We start from the raw sequence: 21,190 nt of genomic DNA, 5'->3' as shown, positions 1-21,190 counted from the left end.
ATATTATCCCGGATGTTGACAGTTGCAGTTCAGCAAAAGAGGCGTAGAAGAAGAAGGGGGCCGGATGTTGACAGTAATGGTTGTGGAACTGTGCAGCGCCGTATGACGAATGTATTAAATATGCAAATTTAAACGGACCTGACTGGAAAGTATTACCCGACACAGTGGCGGGTGAAGTGCCATAATTCATCCCTGTTAATTTCCATCCCTGGTGTGTGTGTGTGTGTGTTTGTGTGTTGTCATTTTGTCCATTAGTCCTCACATCTCTTTCAAAATATAATGCAAAACATATATTAATGCTATGTTTACCACATACACATACACAAACACACACACACAAACACGTATAAACACTCACTCACACATACACAAACACACACACTCCCACACTCACTCACACACACATACACACACAGACACAAACGCACACAGACAGACACACACTCTCTCAGAGCTTGACCCGGTAGAGAGAGGGATACAGCAATCCAGACTACAGCGGTATCCCATGCCATTTGAGCTCAACTGTTAAGCAACCTAAACTTAGAGGGAATTTATCACTGTCAGTGTCTCCTCGTCCCAGGCTACGGATCTAGGACAACTCTACGTAAAGGACTGCAATGGATCGGCCCCTCACGTCCTAGAACAAGCTCAATGTAGAGGAGGTTTGGTGGCAGAGAGAGAGAGAGAGACAGAGACAGAGACAGAGACCCCGGGCCCCAGGGGCTCCCCCCCAGTCTTGGGAGCACCAGGGGAGAGGGTTGGGTACACATTCTTATATGTAACAGCCCACTCATTAAAGGTCCAGGTCCCAGCTGGACCTCGTCAGCTCACTTTTGTGGTTATAATTTCTTCTCTTATTTTTCTCTCTATAAATAGATACAGACAAATGAGGTAAAGGATGCAGCCAGGTAGACACACACACACACACACACACACACACACACACACACACACACACACACAGACGGGAAGGCACACACACCCTAATTCAAAGTAATGCACAATAAATCAAGAGAAAGATAGATTAATGCGAGTTATGAGTTCTTTGTTGGGCTCTTTGGGTCCTTGTGTACGACCTGTTGGTTGGAGAGAGCTGTTTGCTTTGTAAACACTTCCAAATGTGCCCTTAAGCAATACACACTGTCTCTAGTGAGGCTGCAGAAGTGCACCTGCTCTCCTGTGTGTGTGTGTGTGTGTGTGTGTGTGTGTGTGTGTGTGTGTGTGTGTGTGTGTGTGTGTGTGTGTGTGTGTGTGTGTGTGTGTGTGTGTGTGTGGATGTGTGTGTGTGTGTGTGTGTGTGTGTGTGTAACAGCTGTGGCCATATCTCAAGGACACTTTTATTGAAGCTTTTAAGATGACACTTGTCTTGAGTGACTGGCAAGTAAACCTTATCACTTAAGTAATTGGATATAAAGTGCTGACTGTACTTTTCAAGACCAAAAGTTTATTAATCATTTTGAATCTACTATATTATTGTATTAGTCGGCTTAGTTTTTACTTTAGTGTAGTTTGAATCCCATGCTAAGTGAATGCGTGAAAAGAGGATATTTAGCTTGTAATTAATTATTAAATGATCGGTTACACACCTTATACATCCTTATGAATACTTAATGTAGTTCAACTAAATAAAACCAAACCTATGTATCATCTCTCTATGAGACTCTGTGGATGTGGTTGATGAGTGTCCTCCTATGGCCCACTGATGGAACTGCAACGTTACATCAGCTTAGGACCTCAGGTGAATTATTAAATAAATAAATACAATTATTTATAATGGTAATTCAATGAAGTTCGGAAGCTCACCTAAGCCTTAGGTGACTTCCGAACAATAGTCCCTCATAGGGAAAATTCCTTGAATTATCATTAGAAATAATTATTATAATTGAGGTAAGTTAACTGTTTGAAGTCTTTCAAACAGTGAAATCTTTTCAGGACCAACAAAAACACCTGAGACCAGGTGAGTTCTAGCAGCAAAGCAACACACAATTTTATTCAATACCCAACATATATTCATGTTACTACAATGTGAAACATTACTATTTATTTAATATTCTTACAGAATGTCCAGCATTACTTTATTATGGAATCTAAAACTTTAAACATTTGCAGGATAAATATGTTGACGTGCATACAGTGAAAAGGTAAATCTTGGCATTCAAGAAATATTGGCTCACAGATTGTAGAATGACAACCGACTTACAAGCATTAAAATGAATGTGCAAACAAATCAAAACAAACAATGCTTCATATGCAGAGCTGAATGCCCATAATCACAAATATAACCCATACAAATACAGGCCAATACCAGCTTCCTGGTATTTTAAAACAAAGTTAGAAGTAAACGCCTTCTGGTATTTCACTTCTCCTTTGTTTTCATATGTTCCCTCCTGCATGCATGGGGACTATTTTGGAGAAATATACATACTTCTTTGTAAAAGGTATGGGGAAATTTTGGTGAAAATAAAAGAAAGTACATTCATCAAGTTTGGCACTAGCGGTGAAATAGATTGTGTTGAGGTGTTGGATGTTAAAGTCTTGTCTACATTCATTCATAATTTTGCTACATGTGAAAGTGTGAGATCCTACAGTGGTCTCCTTACTTCACAGTATCAGAGTACGCTCTTCAATGGAAGTACTTCAGACCTGCTGTTTGATGCTTTGATGGGGTAATTGTCAATGAAGTGTCCAATCTTCTCTTCTCCTTCATCTTCCCGTCTCCCCCCCATCCCCCTCACTCCTCCCCCGTGTCATAACCGCAAACCACCCCCACGTCCTCCTGATGGGAGCAGTTGTGCTTCCCGACCTTCGACCTCTTGCATTCCAGCAGGGACCTCTCGTCTCCTCGGCACTCCACGTCGTCCAGCAGGATGCGCACGGCGTCCTCCGCGCCCCCCAGCGCCGCCCTCTTCTTCACGGCCAGCGCCGCGCTGAAGCCCATCTGTCGGCACACCACAGCCGCCGCCTTGCTGTTAAACAGGTCGTCGCACACCGATCCCCACTCGCCGCGGATGAACACCTCCACGCGGCCGCGGTCCATCAGCCCGTCCGCGCTCACCAGCCGCACCGAGCCCGCCCGCAGCCTTCTTCCTGCGGTGCCCCGGTTATAGGTCCTGGCTCTTCCCCCACCGCCTGCGTCTCCAGCGGGCGTCTTGTGGACCTGGTTCCCCTCCCCGGCGGTCACCTGCTTCTCTGCCAGCAGCAGCTTCTGTAGCTGGGTTCTGGACAGGGTGGTGTTGGCCGTGGGTCGCCGGGGCCTGGAGGAGGTGGGGGTCAGCCTGACGGGGCGGGAGGGTGAAGGAGGAGGAGACGCCAGGGGGTGACGGGAGCGGGTGTAGTGAACGATGGTGGAGCTGGGTGAGGAGGTGGGGGTCAGGGTGGTTGAGCGATAACCTGAAGGACACACAGAATCACCCTCTTTATTGTAAATGGACGATCACATCCCAGTGGGGCTGGCGGATCCAAAGAGGTGCAATGGTTAAACGACGTGAAACTCGTGACCCCAGTGTGAATGTGTTGAATGTGTTTGATTTGAATTGAAAATGATGCTTTTTCATTCAAGCATTGAGTAAGTTTCACAGCCTAGTGGCCCATGAAACCTATTCAATATACAAGCTAGTGATGTTAGGGCATGCAATGAAAGGACAATGACCCACAAACAAGACACATAAAGATGAAGGGTGCTTCTTTAGATGCAAATACATTTATTTAAAATAAATAATGCTCTAGGTATGCAATAGTGCAAATGGTTGACATTTTGACACACAGAAAGCACCTTTTGCACTCGACACAAATGTCAGAATGACGGTAACCCTTATTACCTGAGTTCAGAGAAAACAAGTGCAACAAAAGACATCTAATATACCCATATATAGCCATACCCGACTCTGTGGGCTCCTTGGTACCAGCCAACGTTCTAACCTCTACAAGCCTAAGCTTTCAGCGTGAAATGATTCCATATTCATTAAAGTGCTACCTCTAACAGCTCAGTGGAAGTGCAGAAAAGAGCTTGTCAGTCCCTCCAGGTTATTCCAGTTTTTTTAGTGTTAGCTGCAATGACCAGTTTTATTGCAATATTTAAATTCTACTACTGAATCTAAGTTGAATTATATTATATACAGCAAGCTATTGACGACTTTCTCATATCAAGAAAAACCTTATTTTTTTCCGACAATTAAGCATTCCATTGATCACAATTAATGAACCATTGATAGTAAAACGTGTCTAAAATCAAGGATGTGCTCAAGAGGTCCCTGGAGGGTCTGAGGGGTTACATGGGATGTTACGGAGCAAAAGCAGAGAGGGAGAAGGGAGCACAGAGGAGGAAGATGAGGAGACCTGGTCTGTGGCTGCTGGCCACTCCCAGGGACGTGGTCGAGGCCTTTCTCCCGTTGGCTTTAACCGAAGGCCTAGTGGTCGGCCTGTCGCTCGGTCTGATGGCCGCCACGGTCGGCCTGCGGGCGGTTGTTGTTGCCATGGTGATTTGCGCAATGGTGGTTGCTCTTGTAGTGGTTGTTTTTCTTGCCGCCGTTGCTGTTTTGCGAGTCATTGTTCTCTTGGCCACTGTCGGCGTCACTGCCGGCGTCGTCGCTTTTCTCGTGGTTGTTGTCGCTTTCCTTGTTGTTGTCGTTGTTTTTCTTGTGGTTGTTGTTGTTTTTCTTGTGGTTGTCGTCGGTGCAGCTGTTGTCGTTGGCTTCTTGTTAATGACAAACTCTGCAGGGTTGGGGAGGGGAGCAGAATCACAATTCACACCAGAACCATTCCGAATTCTGTATATTTGTTGCCATGCGCAACAAAAATGAGGTTGTATTGCAAATTGCGTGTTGTGTGAACATGTCCTTGTATGACAACAGGCTAAAGGAGATTCAAAATATGGAGAGGAAAAAAAGCGTCCTGGGAAGCCCTACCTTCCTTAGGGTGGAAGTGAACAAGCTTCCCCTTGACCTGGACCGGGGACGGCTTGATGCTACACTTCCCAGGGGGAGCCCTCCTGTGGATGAGGCATCAGGAGTATTGTATTCGAAAAACACAGTGTGTCAGCCAGGAGGCACCAGATGGATAGAGCATAGCATCCAGTATTAATAAAACATAACCACTATTTAACACAACAGCTAAACGTCTGCGCTATCAGCTGCACAAACCAGGTGTTCCTCTCAAGGCCCTTCCCCTGGTCTCCCCGCTCCCTCCCTCTCTAGGCTTTGGGTACACTATACCATGCCCTAACGGCCCAACGTTTAAGATCCCATTCAGACCCTCTCACGCCAGCCTGTGAGCCTATAGAGTACGAGGTGGAGCCCTGGTGTGAAAGTGCTGACCTGTGTGAGGGGGTCCCATGGAACAAGCCCTGCAGGGTTCCAAGGACCAAGGACAACCTTCTACTGCTTTTCATGTTGAATCCGTCTTATGGACAGAGACAATATTGGCATGGTTGCCAAGCCACTATGCAACCGGTTCTCTGACAGAGTCAAATATAAACACACAGAGATCCTTTTAAATATCTGTGTATGCCATGCGAAGAAGAGAAATAGAAAGCGAGCGACAGCTGTGATGGACGGTACATCTGTCAGGATGGCCGGTATGGGTCCGCTGCCTCACACAACATCACTGACAACATGGCCCGGGGATTGCTTGTGCTGGGAGGCGTATGAGTGATTTACTTGGACGGGTCCGTAATCTTGTAGATGACTCCCGCTCTTGCTGAGGCACTGGGAGTGCCCGTCGCTAGGAAGTACAGCTCGCCTGGAGAGACGACCAAGGACCCAGAGGAGTGGGTTACAGAGGAGATGGAGAGAGATAGGTATAGATAAGGGTCCAGGCAGATAGAGAGAAATAGGTAGAGATAAGGGTCGAGGGAGATGGAGTATACACTGTAACACTTTCTACAAATTCTAACAGTAATCTACTGTATTTATATGATACAGTAATAATACTGCAAATAAACGGTATCTTACTGGAAGAACTGCTGCCAGTACTTTTAAAGTGTAGTGAAATAAGTGCAGAAAAACAATGTGAAAAAGGGGTATCAAAACTATGAAAGAAGCACTTTCAAAATCTGACCTACGTTACCAGACACATAAGGCAGTACCTGCTTCGTCTTCAGCGAAGGAGATGATGTATTTGTAGTAGCTGTTGATCAGCTTGGGGAATCGGCAGGTCTGGTCTTTCCCCATACAGATCTCGTTGTACTGCCATTCACCGGTCGTGGTGTTCTCCTTTAGAGACATCAGACGCCTGAACAGACACACACACACACACATGTTTTTAAACCTGAAATAATGATAACATTTTTTATTTTTTATCAACTTCACCATTTAACATTTGCACACATGAAAAAATACCTTTGAAATGGATTTGTCATTGTTTTGAGCAGTTATTAAGTGGGTTGCCTACAGGTAGACTACTGCAGACACTGGGGTTCGCCCCAGAACTTCTAAGCTTCAAACCGCCCTTACCACTACCAGACTGTCATGTTCCTAATAGCCACTATATGCGAATAACACACATCCTCCATACATCTATACACATGTTACCCGACACACACCCGCTCATGAAGTCCCCGAAGATGTAGAGGCCGTTGAGGTTGGGATTCTGGCAGCCTCTGTAGATGTAGCCTCCCGTCACCGACTTGCCCAGCTTGTGGGGGTAGGCGAAGATCGGGAGGATGTCATCTGGAGAGCGAGCCACATTCATGTTAAGTAAGGCTGGATCCAGGTCGTACAGAATGATCGTGATGTCGTCCTCGGTGGCGGTCCAAAGGCCTGTGTTTGAGCAGAACGACGTACCCAGCGTGGAGTTTTTACAGAGTTTTCGGTCATAGCAACTGAAGCCTTCCTTGGCTCTCCATCCATAGTTTCCACCTGTAAAGTTTGAAAGGAAATGTATTTGGAATTAAAGTTTAGCTCACTTTTCTGGACGATGCCCTGGGAAATGGAATGATGCAAATATGTACGTATGTAAATTAATGTACATCTCTAGAACCATGGTCATTTCATATATTTCGTTGCCTTCTTTGAAACAGGCAAATCACCAAAAGCAGAGTGTACTACTCAAAGTACTGGTGAGTTTTAAACTCACCAACACCAAAACAAACTCACAACCGTACCATTAGGTATGATTGCAGCGCGAAGTAAAAAGAGATTATCTTTGACCATGTGATTATATTGTCTGAGTGAACCGAGTCCCAAGGGCTGTGGGCTCAGCGGGCTCTAGAGTGGTCAGTGCTCTGTGATGTCACCTTTGACCACAAGGTCCACCTCCTCGTATTTATTCTGTCCTACGTCGCCGCAGAACAAGCGGCCACGCCCACGGCCCGTAGCCGTGTCGCCACGGTCCACGGAGCAACGCCACATGTTGCGCACACCATACGCATAGATCTCTGACAGAGAGAGTGAGAGAGGTGGGGAGAGAGATTAGACATCTTCATTGTACATCAAAAATGGCAGACATTGGCTAGCCATTCATCAAAATCAACAACATACATCCAGTTACAAATGCAGCATGGGGCAACAAGATAAAAAAACAAAGAAAATATTTCTGAATTAAACAAAGAGAGAAATAAATATAGAAAGAAAGACAGAAAGAGAGAAAATAAATGTGAAATGGAAGAACGATATTTTATACTGTGTCCAATTGATATTTTATTTTACCCTCATCAATATCTAGGAAGTCACATGTATTCAATCAGATAAAAAGCAATCCAGGACCTTTCAGTATGAACTCAATAGATAAGCCAAAGCGGTACCAGGCAGGGCGTTTGGCTCTGCCAGGAAGGGGTTGTCTGGAGGAATGCTGTAAGGGGCCCCATCGTCGTTGTCGTTGACGTCGATGCGAAGGGCCTTGCCCAGATGAGTAGACCTGAGTCCACACACACACACACACACACACACACACAGACACACACACACACACACACACACAGAGTAAAGGAGTTGTCCGTATCACTGCTATTTAAAGATGATCCTATCCCATTGACAAACGGTAGGCTATTTGTACTGTCATTCATTTTTTACTGTGTTTGTATTAATCTGCTTTGACCGCCCATACAGAAAGGGACACGAAAATAAAAAGTACTCTTACCTGCTTACTTGAAATGTGTGTGTGTGTGTGTGGGGGGGGGGGGGGTGTGCAAATCCCTTTCAATGGAAATTAGCTTTTTTATTAAGTCACATCATAATGTTTTTAAGAGGTCATGTCTTGCTTGCCCTGCCTGCCTCTCAAGCCAAGTCTGAAAACCACAAAGACCTTTTGATGCCGCAGAGGCCCATCTAATCTGTAGCTCCTGCACTTCTATGCTAGGCTACGCTGCATGGCCCCTTTGAGCCAGGCCAGGCTAATCAAATAGCAGAATTCCAGTTAAATCATTCAGAGCAGAACGGCTCATAACAGGAATTTCTTGAACATGTACTGTAAAACTCAAAGACATTAGGTGTTAAAGCTAAAATTACAAAAGTTTGTTGCCATTATTTTATTTTTCTGGACGCGTCCGTTATTTAAACAGCTCATGAGCCAATGGGAAAAGTATTTCCCAGGCTGTGTCCAATGCTAACACCTAGCTGTACAGAAGACGCTTCATAGATTAATTTATTGGAAATTTCTTAGTTTGTGGAGGAGCAGCACAGTCAACAACAGCCTTGGGTTCAACTCAGTGGATTCCACTTTAACGTCGATCTATTGACTATCGATTCCCAAATCCACTCACTTATTCTGAGAATTGCCAAACTTTCCGAAGGGATCCCCCGCACGGCCGCCATCTCCGATAAAGATGTACAGGAAGCCGTCCTCCCCAAAGAGGAGCTGTCCTCCGTTGTGGTTGGACGCCGGCTCCGCTACCTCTAGGATGATTCTTTACAAAGACAGAACCCGGCCTTTGAGACCCCTTCACTTACACACGTGTGCTACGTACATACATGTAATCATCAACTACACATTCAATGAAATGGTAAATGAAATGCATTTATGTAGTGCTTTTCTAACCAGTAGCCACTCAAAGCGCTTTACAATATTGCCTCACATTCACCCATTCATCAGGGTAAGGTGTCTTGCTCAGGGATACCTCGGCACTCGCTAGTAGGAGCCGTGGATCGAAGTAGCAACTTTCCGGTTACCAGCCAACCCGCTCTACCTCCTGAGCTACTGCCGCCCATGAGATAACAGCGGTGGGGAGGCAGGTTACCCACATGGAATGGCTTTGTGGTTTGTCCATGTTTCTATTCCATCATGCGTTGTCAATGCATTACCCCTGATCCCTGCTGCCAGGATCCTGACGGTGTGCTTAGTATCTGCTCATGTCCATGTAGAGATGCCAAAAGACTGTGCTGATACAATGGGTATGATGCTCTGTCTCTCCTCTCACCTCTCTGATGTGTAGTCCAGTTGGTTGACATCGTGGGTGGACAGTGTGAACTCACTGACGCGTATCTTCTCCTGTTTCTTCACCGATATGGAGTAGTAGACGTAGGCCTTGCGGACTGTGGTGAAGCTAGGAGTTTGGATACAGCACATATATTTACTACTGGTCATATTTTGATGATGATAAGCAGAGTGAACAATCAAAACAAATACAAATGTTTTTCTGTCATTTTGTAATTATTTGTTTTGATTTTGTTAAAACCATTATTTACTGATTTTATTTGCTTATCATCTGTCATAGCTTTGCAACATAAACACTGTCACACTGTACGTGGCTCCTTCCCCCCACATGTACAGAAGTCAATCCAGACACCAATAGATAACACATCCCTGCTCAGGGAGGCACCTGGGGTGGAGGGCGATGCAGAGGAACCCCCGCTCGTCTCCGGCCCAGGGGGAGGTGAGCACGGCCTGGGTGAGGTTGAGGAAGGGCCGGTCCACCCGGGAGCCGTTGGCCAGGTACACCCACACGTAGCCCAGCTGCTCGGCCACGAAGAAGCGGTGGCTGCCGTCGTTGGCGTGGATCATGGCCACAGGGTTGCGGAGCCCGTTTGCCACTTCCTGCAGGCACAGCTCCAGGCAGCCCTCGGAGTCCTCGCGCACCGAGCCCAAGTTGGCATTGAGCTCTAGGGGGGAATACGGAAGGGGACGGAGGGGAACCAACAGAGAAGGATGATCTGTGTTCTGACAGATTCTAATCACACAAGGTTTGTGTACGCATAAATGGATATAGGTGTGTGCTAGAGGTGTGTGTGTGTGTTAATGTGTGTGTGTGTGTGTGTGCGCGTATACATCAATGAATGTGTGTGTGCCATGTGCACCAGAATGCAGAGTGTGTGTGGGTATGTTTTTGTATTTTGTTATTTTGTCTTAAGCAACTTAGAATATATTCAGAGACAGTACATTAAAGAGCAGGATGAGAGGTTACTGACAGGCCTCCATTAACCTGCCATTGGGCCCTGCGGCTGAGAGGTTTCGTAGGCCCCCTAACAATGAAGATGTGTCATCTTCATTGTGGCTCATGATAGGCCTCTGATCTTTGTAAGCCCCAAACAAAAAATCACATTGTCTTCGGCCTACACCGATCGGGGGGCCTATCATGAGCCAGTATAATAAATAAATAAATAAATAAATAAAACTGCTGCAGCTCATGGTAGGCCCCCTGATCGTCGTTTGCCCTGGGGCTTCAGCCCAGGTTAGCCCGTGCATTAAGGCGGCCTTGGTTACTGCATCTTTGCTGGGGGACACTACGAATTAGGCTGCAGGCAGTGGCCTTTGAACCCAGAACCTTCCACCTGTAAGTAGAATTATTTTACAACCTGCCCTTCCTGCTCCAACACATCGTTAGCCTCATATCATAAATGTCTAAGTCATATGTTGGCATTTATGGGCTGTCCAACCTAACGCTACTCTCCTGACGCTGCTGATTCACTGTGCCTCATTGGCTATATCCTGAACCAATCAGTATTTCTTTTACATTTCATAACCACTATCTGCCAGCAAATTGTTGGCGATAAATACAAGATGGATAAATACAAGGACTTACTTTTAAAACAAGACTGAAGACTTTTAGGTTTACTTTAGCTTTCTGCTAAATCTTACAGACATTGCACTTTTAACTTTGGCACTTTTTCTACAATGCAACTTTTAACTTTGCCTTTTTTGTATTTTATTTATCTATTTAATTTTATTATTTAATTTTATTGTATGACAATGTTTTTATGTGCGGCATTTTGAGTCTGCCTCGGGTATAAAAAGGGCTCTATAAATAAAGTTCCCTTGCCTTGCCTTGCCTTCTGCAATTATGCTATTAGGCTGAGGACATGTGTGCGTGTGTTGCGCTGTGCCCTCACCCGCGTTGCTCAGCACGTTGGGGTAGCAGTACTGCTTGTCCTTCAGCTCCAGGAAGTCACAGAAGGCTCCGCGGTCCTCCTCCAGGCCCAGCGTGAGGTTGGTGATCTGGGCTGGGGAGCCCAGCAGCCCCTGGGCCCGGGCGGTGCCCCCCAGGACCTCCAGGGCCAGGCTGAGGGTGTAGCGGCACTGGTGCCAGTAGTCGGAGCAGTAGTCCCTGCACAGGCCAGGCAGCACCCGCATAGGCGTGTTGGCGTCCTCTGCGTCAAACAGGTGGGCGGCATACGGGGAACACTCCTGGAAACACGGGATGGCGGGGTTCAGGGATTCAAACTCACAGCTTTATTCACAAAATACACATAATACTTATGACGGTGTTTGTGTCACATGACTTGGTACCCCCCCCCCCCCCCGCCTTCTTTGTTTAAATGCAACTGTTTAAAAATGGCTCTGAGGACGGTGGAGTCCATTATTAAGTCGCAACCACACGGCCACGCCCAGCAGGGTGAGCCATGAGCTGCAGGCAGTGGGAGCACACTGACTGAGCGGCTGATGCACTGCTATTTGGTTTTTGATATAGAGACGACATCCACCAACTGAAATTAAGAATGGAGAGCTGCTCTATTAAATCTTCTCCCTGAGTATCTCTCTGTATCTATGTGTGTTTCTCTCTCTCTCTCTCTCTCTCGCTCTCTCTCTCTCTCTCTCTATCTCGCTCTCTCTCTCTCCCTCTCTGCCCACTCAGTTTGTGTGTGTGCAAGGGTGCGTTTGTGTTCATATGCATGTGTGAGGCATGTTGTGTGGGTCTTTCTATGTGTGGATGTGTGTGCGTATAAATATGTGTATGTGTATGTGTGTGTGTGTGTGTTTGTGTGTGTGTGTGGGTGTGTGTGTGTGTGCTTCCTAATCCAGGAAGAGGACAGTAGTTGAGATAAGGTGTGAAGAGGACAGTAGTTGAGATAAAAAATAACAGAATCTTCAGATCTCCAGGACACAACCCAGTCTGTCCTCCTCCTCAGCTGGAGGAGACAGAACATCCAAGTCAACTTAAAAGCTGGCCAGAAAGACTTTCATCTTCTAAGTGCCTTTTTCCAAATTCATGACACACAAAGAAAATATGTACTTCCTGTTTGAAAAAAATGTACGATGCAAGCATCAGACTGTTCCAGGGGCGACATTTTTACCCTCTGGTATAAAGCTCATTTGTGTGGTAGTCAGGTTATAATCACAGGTGTTTAGACCTTGGGCTAAATCAGCACATCCTTTCCATGGTAAAGGTCGGCTAGATTCTAACCCATTTAGAAAATTTATTTCTGAAGGAAATCATTAGATAGGCAATGAATGTGGTTTTCTAAAGGCCTACAATATGACTGCTGCAGCATAGAATCCAGTAATTTATAGTCCTATTTGTCCTTTCCCTGCTGGCAATTATCAATAATCTGACTAAATCCAAGCAAATAGTTGGGGCTTATCAACAGAAAAACCTACAATTCATCTCTGTGTTTTTTCACATCATTCAGAATGAACTCCTGAAGGATTAGCTCATACGATGACAGCATTTGAATCAGGTCCAACTGCTCAGAATAGCCATGCTATTCCAGGTATTCCTGAGTGTATTTTTCTATGAAAAATAAACTTAACCCCATTCCATTGAATCATGATGTTGTACTTCAAAAAGGGGATAGAACCCATGTTTGGGTCCTGATCCAGTTGGGCCAACATTTGGTCATGAGCGGGAGACTTTGATTTCCGTCTAACAACCAGCTCCAGCCCATCAGGTGGCCGTCAACTGGAGTTGTTATGAATAGAGCTTTGAAGTTACATTTAACATGGCAGATTGTTAGCCAAACTGATTAGTGGCATCTTCAGGGCCTTTGTTAAAGTAATGGGTAGTGATGAAACACATAGCAAGAAATTAGGGAAACAGAGAGAAACAAGGAGAATGTATGAGCTCATCATGGGAGTCCATTAGTGATAGTGTAAAAAGGAAGCTGTTTTAGATGTTCCATCCATAAATCCAAAAAAAAAAGAAAGGTCATCACAAAAAAAATCATGAAGGATGGCGAATCACAAGCGACCCAGAAGAAGGAGTTACTCAACGAGAGCTAGAGATAGAGTAAAGAATACACAATTGAGAAGCCGGTTAAACAGGACATAATGCACCATATCGCAATGCTTGGGAGTTGGGCAGCACATGTGGCAAATGTTTACTGTTCAGGTCAGAAGGTGGTAGACAGAAGCACATACCAAGAAAGACAAAGAGAGGCCAGCTTTCCATCTGCTGTCTGCTGTCACTGCTGCAGGTTATTAAATGTACAGCCTACACGCGCTCATAGCGTACAACGGCTAGGATGGAGACTCCGTAGGAACTCATGAATGCATATTCATCATTTAGACGTCCCTTACTTTTGGACTTTGAATTGATTTTTAGGGGTCTGAGCAGCAAAGCTGCTTGGTCCCCTATTGTTTCTGTAACATTTTGTTTTCCCTCAAATTCTGTAAAAGTCATACTGCAGCCTATATACTGCAGAAAACTCTTGAAATGTTCAGGTTTAGTTACCATAACCCCCACTACGTATAAACCCAAATTTGTGGTACTGCACCCAAAGGTGGCGCTATTGTAGAAAATCATGAATTAGGTTTATTTCTCCTCACCAGATTGACCTGGACTCAAAATTCTTTAGATGCATCTATAAAACCCTAGGTCTTATGCCATTAAAATGTTTATTTTTCCCACAATTTCATATTAAAGCCAAACATGATAAAAAGATTCACAGGCTACAAAGAAAATCAAAAATTCACCAAAATCGCCACGTAAAATCTTTAGACCAAGCCTCACAAAAATCATCAAACAGAATTTGTTTTATTTAGTTCCATTTGAGAAATATTGGCCAATAAAGTTGGAGTAGTAAGCCCATTTTTCTTATATGACCATTTTCGTTATTGTATAAAATAACATATGACTATTATTAGGTGGAAACCAATTCCCCCCACTACCCATAAACCCAAATTGTGGTTCTGCACCCAAAGGTGGCGCTATTTTAAAAAAAATATGAACTAGCCTTATTTCTCCTTACTAGATTGACCTGGACTCAAAATTGTTTCATCATATCAATCTCTAAAATCAGATGCATCTTTTTCACCCTGGCCTTCTGCTCTAAAATTTTTTACTTTTCCCACAATTTCATAGAAAAGCCAAACGTCCACAGTCTCAACCCATTTTGCCTATATGACTATTTTGTTATTGAATAACTACCATACGGCTATCATTAGGTGGATACCATTAACAGTGCAAATTTTCAGATCTGTACTATTTTAAGAAAGCCCTTAATTCTCTTGTGAAATGTGTGCTTGGAGTTTTCTTGATGTTGATGTGTGCTTATCAATCAACATTTTCACTATGTGTATAAGGCTTCATGCACATAGAGGCTTCATAGGTTGAGTGTTCGAATCCTGATTAGAGCATTATGAACAAGCTGAACATGACATTCTGTCATTGCTTTAAGAAACACAACATTGAACAGCACCTGAAATTCATCAGGCAATCAACATTCCGACACATTAGTTTCCAAGAATCGGACTGCCAAGACACAGTATGGCATTAAGGGGAACTTCTTCGTTAACCATTTTTCCTTCATTATTAACTGTCATATTTATATTTCTTCCGTTAGTGTTCTTGACTACAAATGTTTAATTTCCCCAGATTTTCAAATATTTTTCAGGTATATGCTTTGAAGAAAGCCCTTAATTCACTTGAGAAATTTGTGCTTGGGAGTTTTCTGGATGTTGTGTGTTTATCAATAGACAATTTGATCATGTGAATGAGGCTGCAGTTCAGGTTTATAAGTGGAACATCTTTCCTTAAATATGACAATTATATGATATATTTGTATATCTTCCATTAGTGTGTTCTTGACTTTTAATTTTGCTCGGACCCCGTTAATCACCGCTTGCGGTTATATTTTGTGTTTATATTTGCTGATGCGGTCTTGCTCTCTGTTGAACTTCTTTTGAAAACGTTTTCAAACTCTTTTGTGTCTCTGTGTTGAGTCGCAGCATGATCCGCGTCCTGCGTCCACAGGACCAGAGGATGAGGATGTTTGTTTGGTCAGTTGAGCTCCAGGATGATGAGAAGCCCGCTCCTTTCTCCTATCTGCACACACACACACCAAGCACACACACGCACATGTTCTCACACACACACACACACACACACACACACACACACACACACACATGCATGGAAAGGTGCAAGGTGCAAACTTATATATGCACACACAAGTGAAAGTCTCTGCATGAACACATACGCAAACAAACACACATACACATGCACACACAGAAACACTAACACACACACACACTCTCCCCTATATCGCCCCCTCATGATATATCAGTGCCAGTGAGCCTCCAGAGAGAGGCCTCAACAAAGCCCACAGTGTGGTGGTTTTCTGCAGGATAAGTAGTCTGGCAGGCCTCCTGATCCTCAAAGCACTGACTCTGAGTTTGCCGACCGCACCCGCTTCTCAGCTCTCCAAAACACACACAGATCTCACGGTGGGGAAGATGTACATGTAAATGATATGCTCAGCAGAAATGATCACTGCCTGATGATGAGCACCTTTTTAGAAGATGTGCAAAAATTGATGGAGGGTAATATTATCAGAATTTCTTTCTATGGTGGTTGGCCTCTGCTGCTCTATTTTATTTTAGGGTCAACCCTATGTCTAATGCCATTTGCTAAATGGACAATGATTTCTAGTTGGCTGGAGTCTACATGCTATATTTATTGGTGAGAAACACACAGTGAGAGACACAAAACTATAGTATGTTTGGAATACCTCCATTGAAGTAGAAATGCCACTGTTTTGAGTCCTCTATCCCACATAGTTCCCAGTAAATTACTGGGTTTACCTTACATGCACCACAAGTGATTTCCTCTCGTTCCATTATGCAGCTACGTTCTGGGAAATTTCCTTCTTGCATCCTTTCACACAAAGCAAGGCCAGACCCTTAACCCCTTAACCCATCTATTCCGCTATTGCTATAAATAGGTGATTGGGAGCAAGACTGAAATGTTTCAGAACGTGTGAATAATGAAAAATACAAGTGGTGCCTGGAAGGTTATTACAGTAATTTACCGGGAACTATGTGTGAAACAGAAATGTGAATGGTTTGTTCCGTTTATCATATCAATCTTTTGGATAGTAGGAAGGATAGTAGGTAGGTATCGTATAGAGGTGTAACGGTCCACTGAAGTCATGGTTCGGTTCATACCTCGGTTCAGACATCACGGTTCAGTATGAGTTCGGTACAATGAAGGGAAAAGAAAAAACAAAATTGCAGAAGGCAATTATTTTTTATTGTGCTTGTCTCAGGTTGTACCACCTAGTGTCATACAGTTTCTCCCCTGAGCTAGCTGCAAAAGCCTGAACTGTGTAATCTAAGATGTAAACAGTAAACAATAAGTACCCCACATCATCTCCAGACTCCATCATTAACTTGTCAACAAAATAAGACAATCAGTTATAAAACTGAAAATGCAGCATGTCTTATTTATAAAAGTGAAAAGTACACAGAATTTTGGCACATTTCCACCGGATGGTGCGGGTCGGTTCAGTGCGGCTTGGTAGAGTAGTGAAGGTGCGGTTCGGCGCAGCTCAGTTACGGCTCGCGTTTCCACCGCCGACAGTACCCTTATGGTAGGGGGGAGTTTAAACCGTATGGCGATAGCGGCAGCAGCTACGTTAGCATTGTGACCTCATAGCAGCCCGACACAGTGTAGTCTGCTAATAAATCCAAGGAAAAAGAAGAACGCGCACAATGAACAAAGATCATCAATGTAGGATGTCCAAGAAGGACGGCAAACTTTTGTGCGACATTGTCTTCAAAAAACAAAGCTTTCGCCATTGTCCAGAAATACCTTGCGGATAATGTGTTTGTTTGATATTATCCCCCTGTCTCACGGAAGTGCGATTCTGTCGACCAATCAACGGACAGCGTGTGTAGCTCGAACTTGCCGGCACACTTTCAGTACCCCAACGGAGGAGTACAGTGAGACGAGTACGGCTCAATACGGCTCACTCTGGGTCACGCCCACTTTTGGCGGTGGAAACGCGATCTGTGCCGCACCTTAGCGAACTGAACTGATCCGCACCCTCCAATGGAAACGCGCAATTAGTTGTCCCTGAAGAACTCGCATAACTAACATTAGTTCCGCATTACATTAATTAATTTGCACGCCAGTTTTATAAAACTGTGTATTCTCTGTGTAAATCCATGCACTGAACTGTGACATCCATACCGATTCGGTTCAATACGAATACATGTATCGTTAAACCCCTAGTATGTTAGTCAGGTAGGGTAGGTAGGTAGGTATGTACACTACCGTTCAAAAGTTTGGGTTCACTTACAAATGCCCCATTTTTTAAAGAAAAGCACTGTCTTTTGTGGTCTATTGGTACATTGGTTAGCTAATCGTGTTAAGAGGCTAATTGATGATGAGAAAACCCTGAAAACTGTTGAATAAAAAGTATGAGTTTTCATGAAAAACATGAAATTGTCTGGGTGACCCCAAACTTTTGAACAGTAGTGTATGTACATAGGTAGAATGGCAGGTTGGATAGAAGGTAGGTATGTAGGAAGGTAGATATGTAGGTAGGCATGGTAGGTGGGTAGGAGTAGAGAGGTAGGATGGTGGGTAGGTTGGTTTGTAGGATGGTGGGTAGGTTGGTTTGTAGGATGGTGGGTAGGAGTAGAGAGGTAGGATGGTGGGTAGGTTGGTTTGTAGGATGGTGGGTAGGAGTAGAGAGGTAGGATGGTGGGTAGGATGGTTTGTAGGATGGTGGGTAGGAGTAGGTTGGTATTAGATATCCAGATACATTATTGTGCAGGTCAATGTTGATCAAAACTCATCACCATTTTAATAACGCTTATGAAATGGTCACATGCTCATCATGGTCGTCCTCCTACCTGGCAGAGAATGCTGCGTATGAACTTGCCACAGGCGGTGAAGCCTGAGTAGTCAAAGAAATCCATGACGGTGTAGAAGCGGGTGGACACCTCCTCGTCCTGCTCCAGGTCACAGCATCCAAACTTGCTGTACTCCTTACAGAAGACCAGGGGCTGGTGCGGCTCAAAGGGGGGCTTGTAGTCCAGGCACTGGGGGTGACAGCTTCCCCTCCAGGCATGGAGGAGCAGCAGCAGGAGCAGCGGGAGGAGGTAGGAGGAGGTGCGCCGGACCGGCCAGGGTACCACCAGCAGGTTGCTTCTCAGGGTCATATTGTAGGTTGTCAAACTTTTGCTGGGTTAAGTTATACAGTAGGTATAGAGTAGGTAATAGGTTGGACTCGCTCCCTCAGTGTACAGTTGAACGGCACGCTCTTAAGTAGTACAATCTGTGTGATCATAAAACCAGAGGAAAGTGTGTGACAGCAGTAGGCTGGAGAACCCACCTTCACAAGTAGTCTTCTAGTTACAGTTTGGAGAAACCAAAACCCAGTCTGAGGTGCAAAGATTCCTTTCTTAAAATGTGGTTAAAATGCATTGGTTTATAATTATGTTTTTTAAGTTTGATATAATTGTATGTCTATGTAGGTTTATGTGTGCACAAGCGCATGTCTGTGTGTGTGTGTGTGTGTGTGTGTGTGTGTGTGTGGATTTGTGTGTGTATCTGTCTGTGTGTGTGTGTGTGTGTGTGTGTGTGTGCAATGCAGCCTCACACAGACAGCCTCACACCTGCCTTCAAGTTGGTATGAAAATCGTACTATTTTTCCATAATAGCTTAAAAACAACCTTGTTTAATCTAGCCAGAAGCCTGCAGTCTGTGGTTTCCTTTGCTGTAACAGGGTCTGTCTGACTGTCAGGGCCTCAGAGGATGCCTGACTGTCCCACTGGCTCTCTGTCTCTCTCTCAAATGCTATCTTAGCCCCGCCTAATCGCACCTTCTCTGGGTTGAAGGTAGAGATGGAACTGCCAACATCCTGGAGGCTACTTCATTCTGGGTTTTTTGGTGGCACCCATAACCCATATCCTATCCCAAGTCCTGGTGGTGTGTGAAAATCCACTTCCTGTCCAGAGAGGGCAACAGTCACGTTGTAAAAAAGACAATATTTGGGATCACAAAAGAAAAGTGGACTGACGTTGAACAGGTTGAAGCAAACTATTTTTCATACTCTAGGTTGTAAAATCCATCTAATAAATAAATCCACTTTGCCACTGGAGGGCAAATCTCATTTTTAAAAAAAGAAACAAAACCAAAATAGAATTCATGGAAAATCCGGAGTGCAAGGAAATGGTATTCCTTTAGTTCAGCTTCATAGGAAGGTAAAGCATTGCTGCAACCCCCAGGCTTTGTTGTCCCTTCTCCCTCTGTTATCCTTAGACATGTGCCTGCTGGCCGCACGGGACACACTCTGGCTGTTTAAAGAGAGGGAGAAAGAGAGAGGAAAAGGAAGAGAGTGGGGTTCTTTCATTGAGACACCCGGCCACGCTACAAGAGTTAGATCCCTCCCTCCTTGCGTCTCCCCTGATCCTCCTCCTCCCCCTCCTCTCTTCTCTTTTCTTCTCTTCTGCTCCTTTGCTTCCACACTCCCTCACAGAGACGTGTGCATTCCTCCCTATATTACCCTGACGTCTGAGTCTCTCCCTCACTCCCCCATGTCTCCTCCTTCTCCCTCTCTCTCTCTCTCTCTCTCTCTCTCTCTCTCTCCCTACTCTAGCATTCCCAGACCTCTCCCCCTTCTCCTGTTTCTGGACAAACTCCCTTCACACGTGTGTGTATGTGTGTGTGTGTGTGTGTGTGTGTGTGTGTGTGTGTGTGTGTGTGTGTGTGAAACGGTGTGTATGTAGTGTAGCCGTGTGTATCTATGTATATCTGTCTGTTTGCTGTTGTGTTTGCCGAAGTGTGTGTACGTGCGTGCGGGCAGGCGGGCGGGCATGTGTTTGTGTGTTTTTGTGGTCTAACAAATAGGGACGTGTACAGGAAGAAAGAGCAATGGACTCACACTCACACGTTTGCTCCTTATTTAAAATCATACTGTGAATAAATAAAGCATCTGAGCCACAATACATTTTAATAATTATTAACATCCTATTATCTCTGATCACATATGGTTATTAGGTCAAATTAGGTCGACAGTACACAACAATTTTCGTCACAAACAATGCAACGCTTATTCAACTTATTGTCTTAATGGCAGATATAAAAAGGGCTATTTAGCATTGTAGTTGTTTAAGTAGGGGAACTTTGTGGTCTCAATAAAGTGGGTAAGTAAATATTTACACCAAATAAAGAATAGACCCTTCTATGTTTGATTTTGTGTGTATTCATTTGTGTGTGTGTGTGTGTATGTGTGTGTACTTGTGTGTGTTTGTGTGTGTGAATGTATTATTGTGTGTGTGTGTGTGTGTGTGTGTGTGTGTGTGTGTGTGTGTGTGTGTGTGTGTGTGTATGAATGTATGTGTGTGAGTGTACGTGCATGAATGTATTTGTGTGTGTATGTGTCTGTGTGCGTGTGTGTGTGTGGGGGGGGGGGGAACTGAAAATCAGCAGAGAAGGAATACAGAAATAAAAAGCCACCTTTGACGCTTAACAAGTCGATCGGCATTAGTGAGAAAACGGTTTTGCATTCATGTTTTCTCTAGAACGCAGAGCCCATAGAAATACATTTCTTTTCACTGACATCCTCTTTTTTTTTTTCATTTCAGCAAGTGTTTATGGCATTGCTGGTTAAAAGCATTCCTCTCCTATCCTTAGTAACCGTTGTCATGGTACACAAATCTGCTGGCGTGATATAGCTGACCTAGCTCGTAGGCTATTTGGTTGATTCAAACGTCCTCCATATAATGATATAGGCTACACGTAGCACTGCATCAAACCAAAATAAGAAGTTTCTAGCATCTCTATGCATACAGAGAGCTAAGCCAATCAAAAAAC

General features: G+C 44.5%; 1 protein-coding gene across 1 annotated transcript; it reads right to left on the bottom strand.

The window, feature by feature from the left end:
• Nucleotides 1–2,731: 2,731 nt before the first annotated feature.
• On the bottom strand, nt 2,732–18,534 carry LOC307072757 (HHIP-like protein 1; the record flags this gene model as incomplete). The annotated part of the gene is made up of 14 exons (XM_079732221.1): nt 2,732–3,390; nt 4,336–4,710; nt 4,905–4,987; nt 5,655–5,736; nt 6,083–6,228; nt 6,539–6,665; nt 6,780–6,854; nt 7,232–7,372; nt 7,739–7,851; nt 8,696–8,839; nt 9,350–9,475; nt 9,752–10,031; nt 11,259–11,553; nt 18,226–18,534. The coding sequence occupies 14 exons, from the start codon at nt 18,532–18,534 to the stop codon at nt 2,732–2,734; spliced, it is 2,955 nt and encodes a 984-aa protein (XP_079588347.1).
• Nucleotides 18,535–21,190: the final 2,656 nt, after the last annotated feature.

This window comes from Pollachius pollachius, assembly GCF_949987615.1.
Source record: "Pollachius pollachius genome assembly, chromosome: 3".
NCBI lineage: Eukaryota > Metazoa > Chordata > Actinopteri > Gadiformes > Gadidae > Pollachius > Pollachius pollachius.
This window is presented reverse-complemented; position numbering and strand designations above follow the sequence as displayed.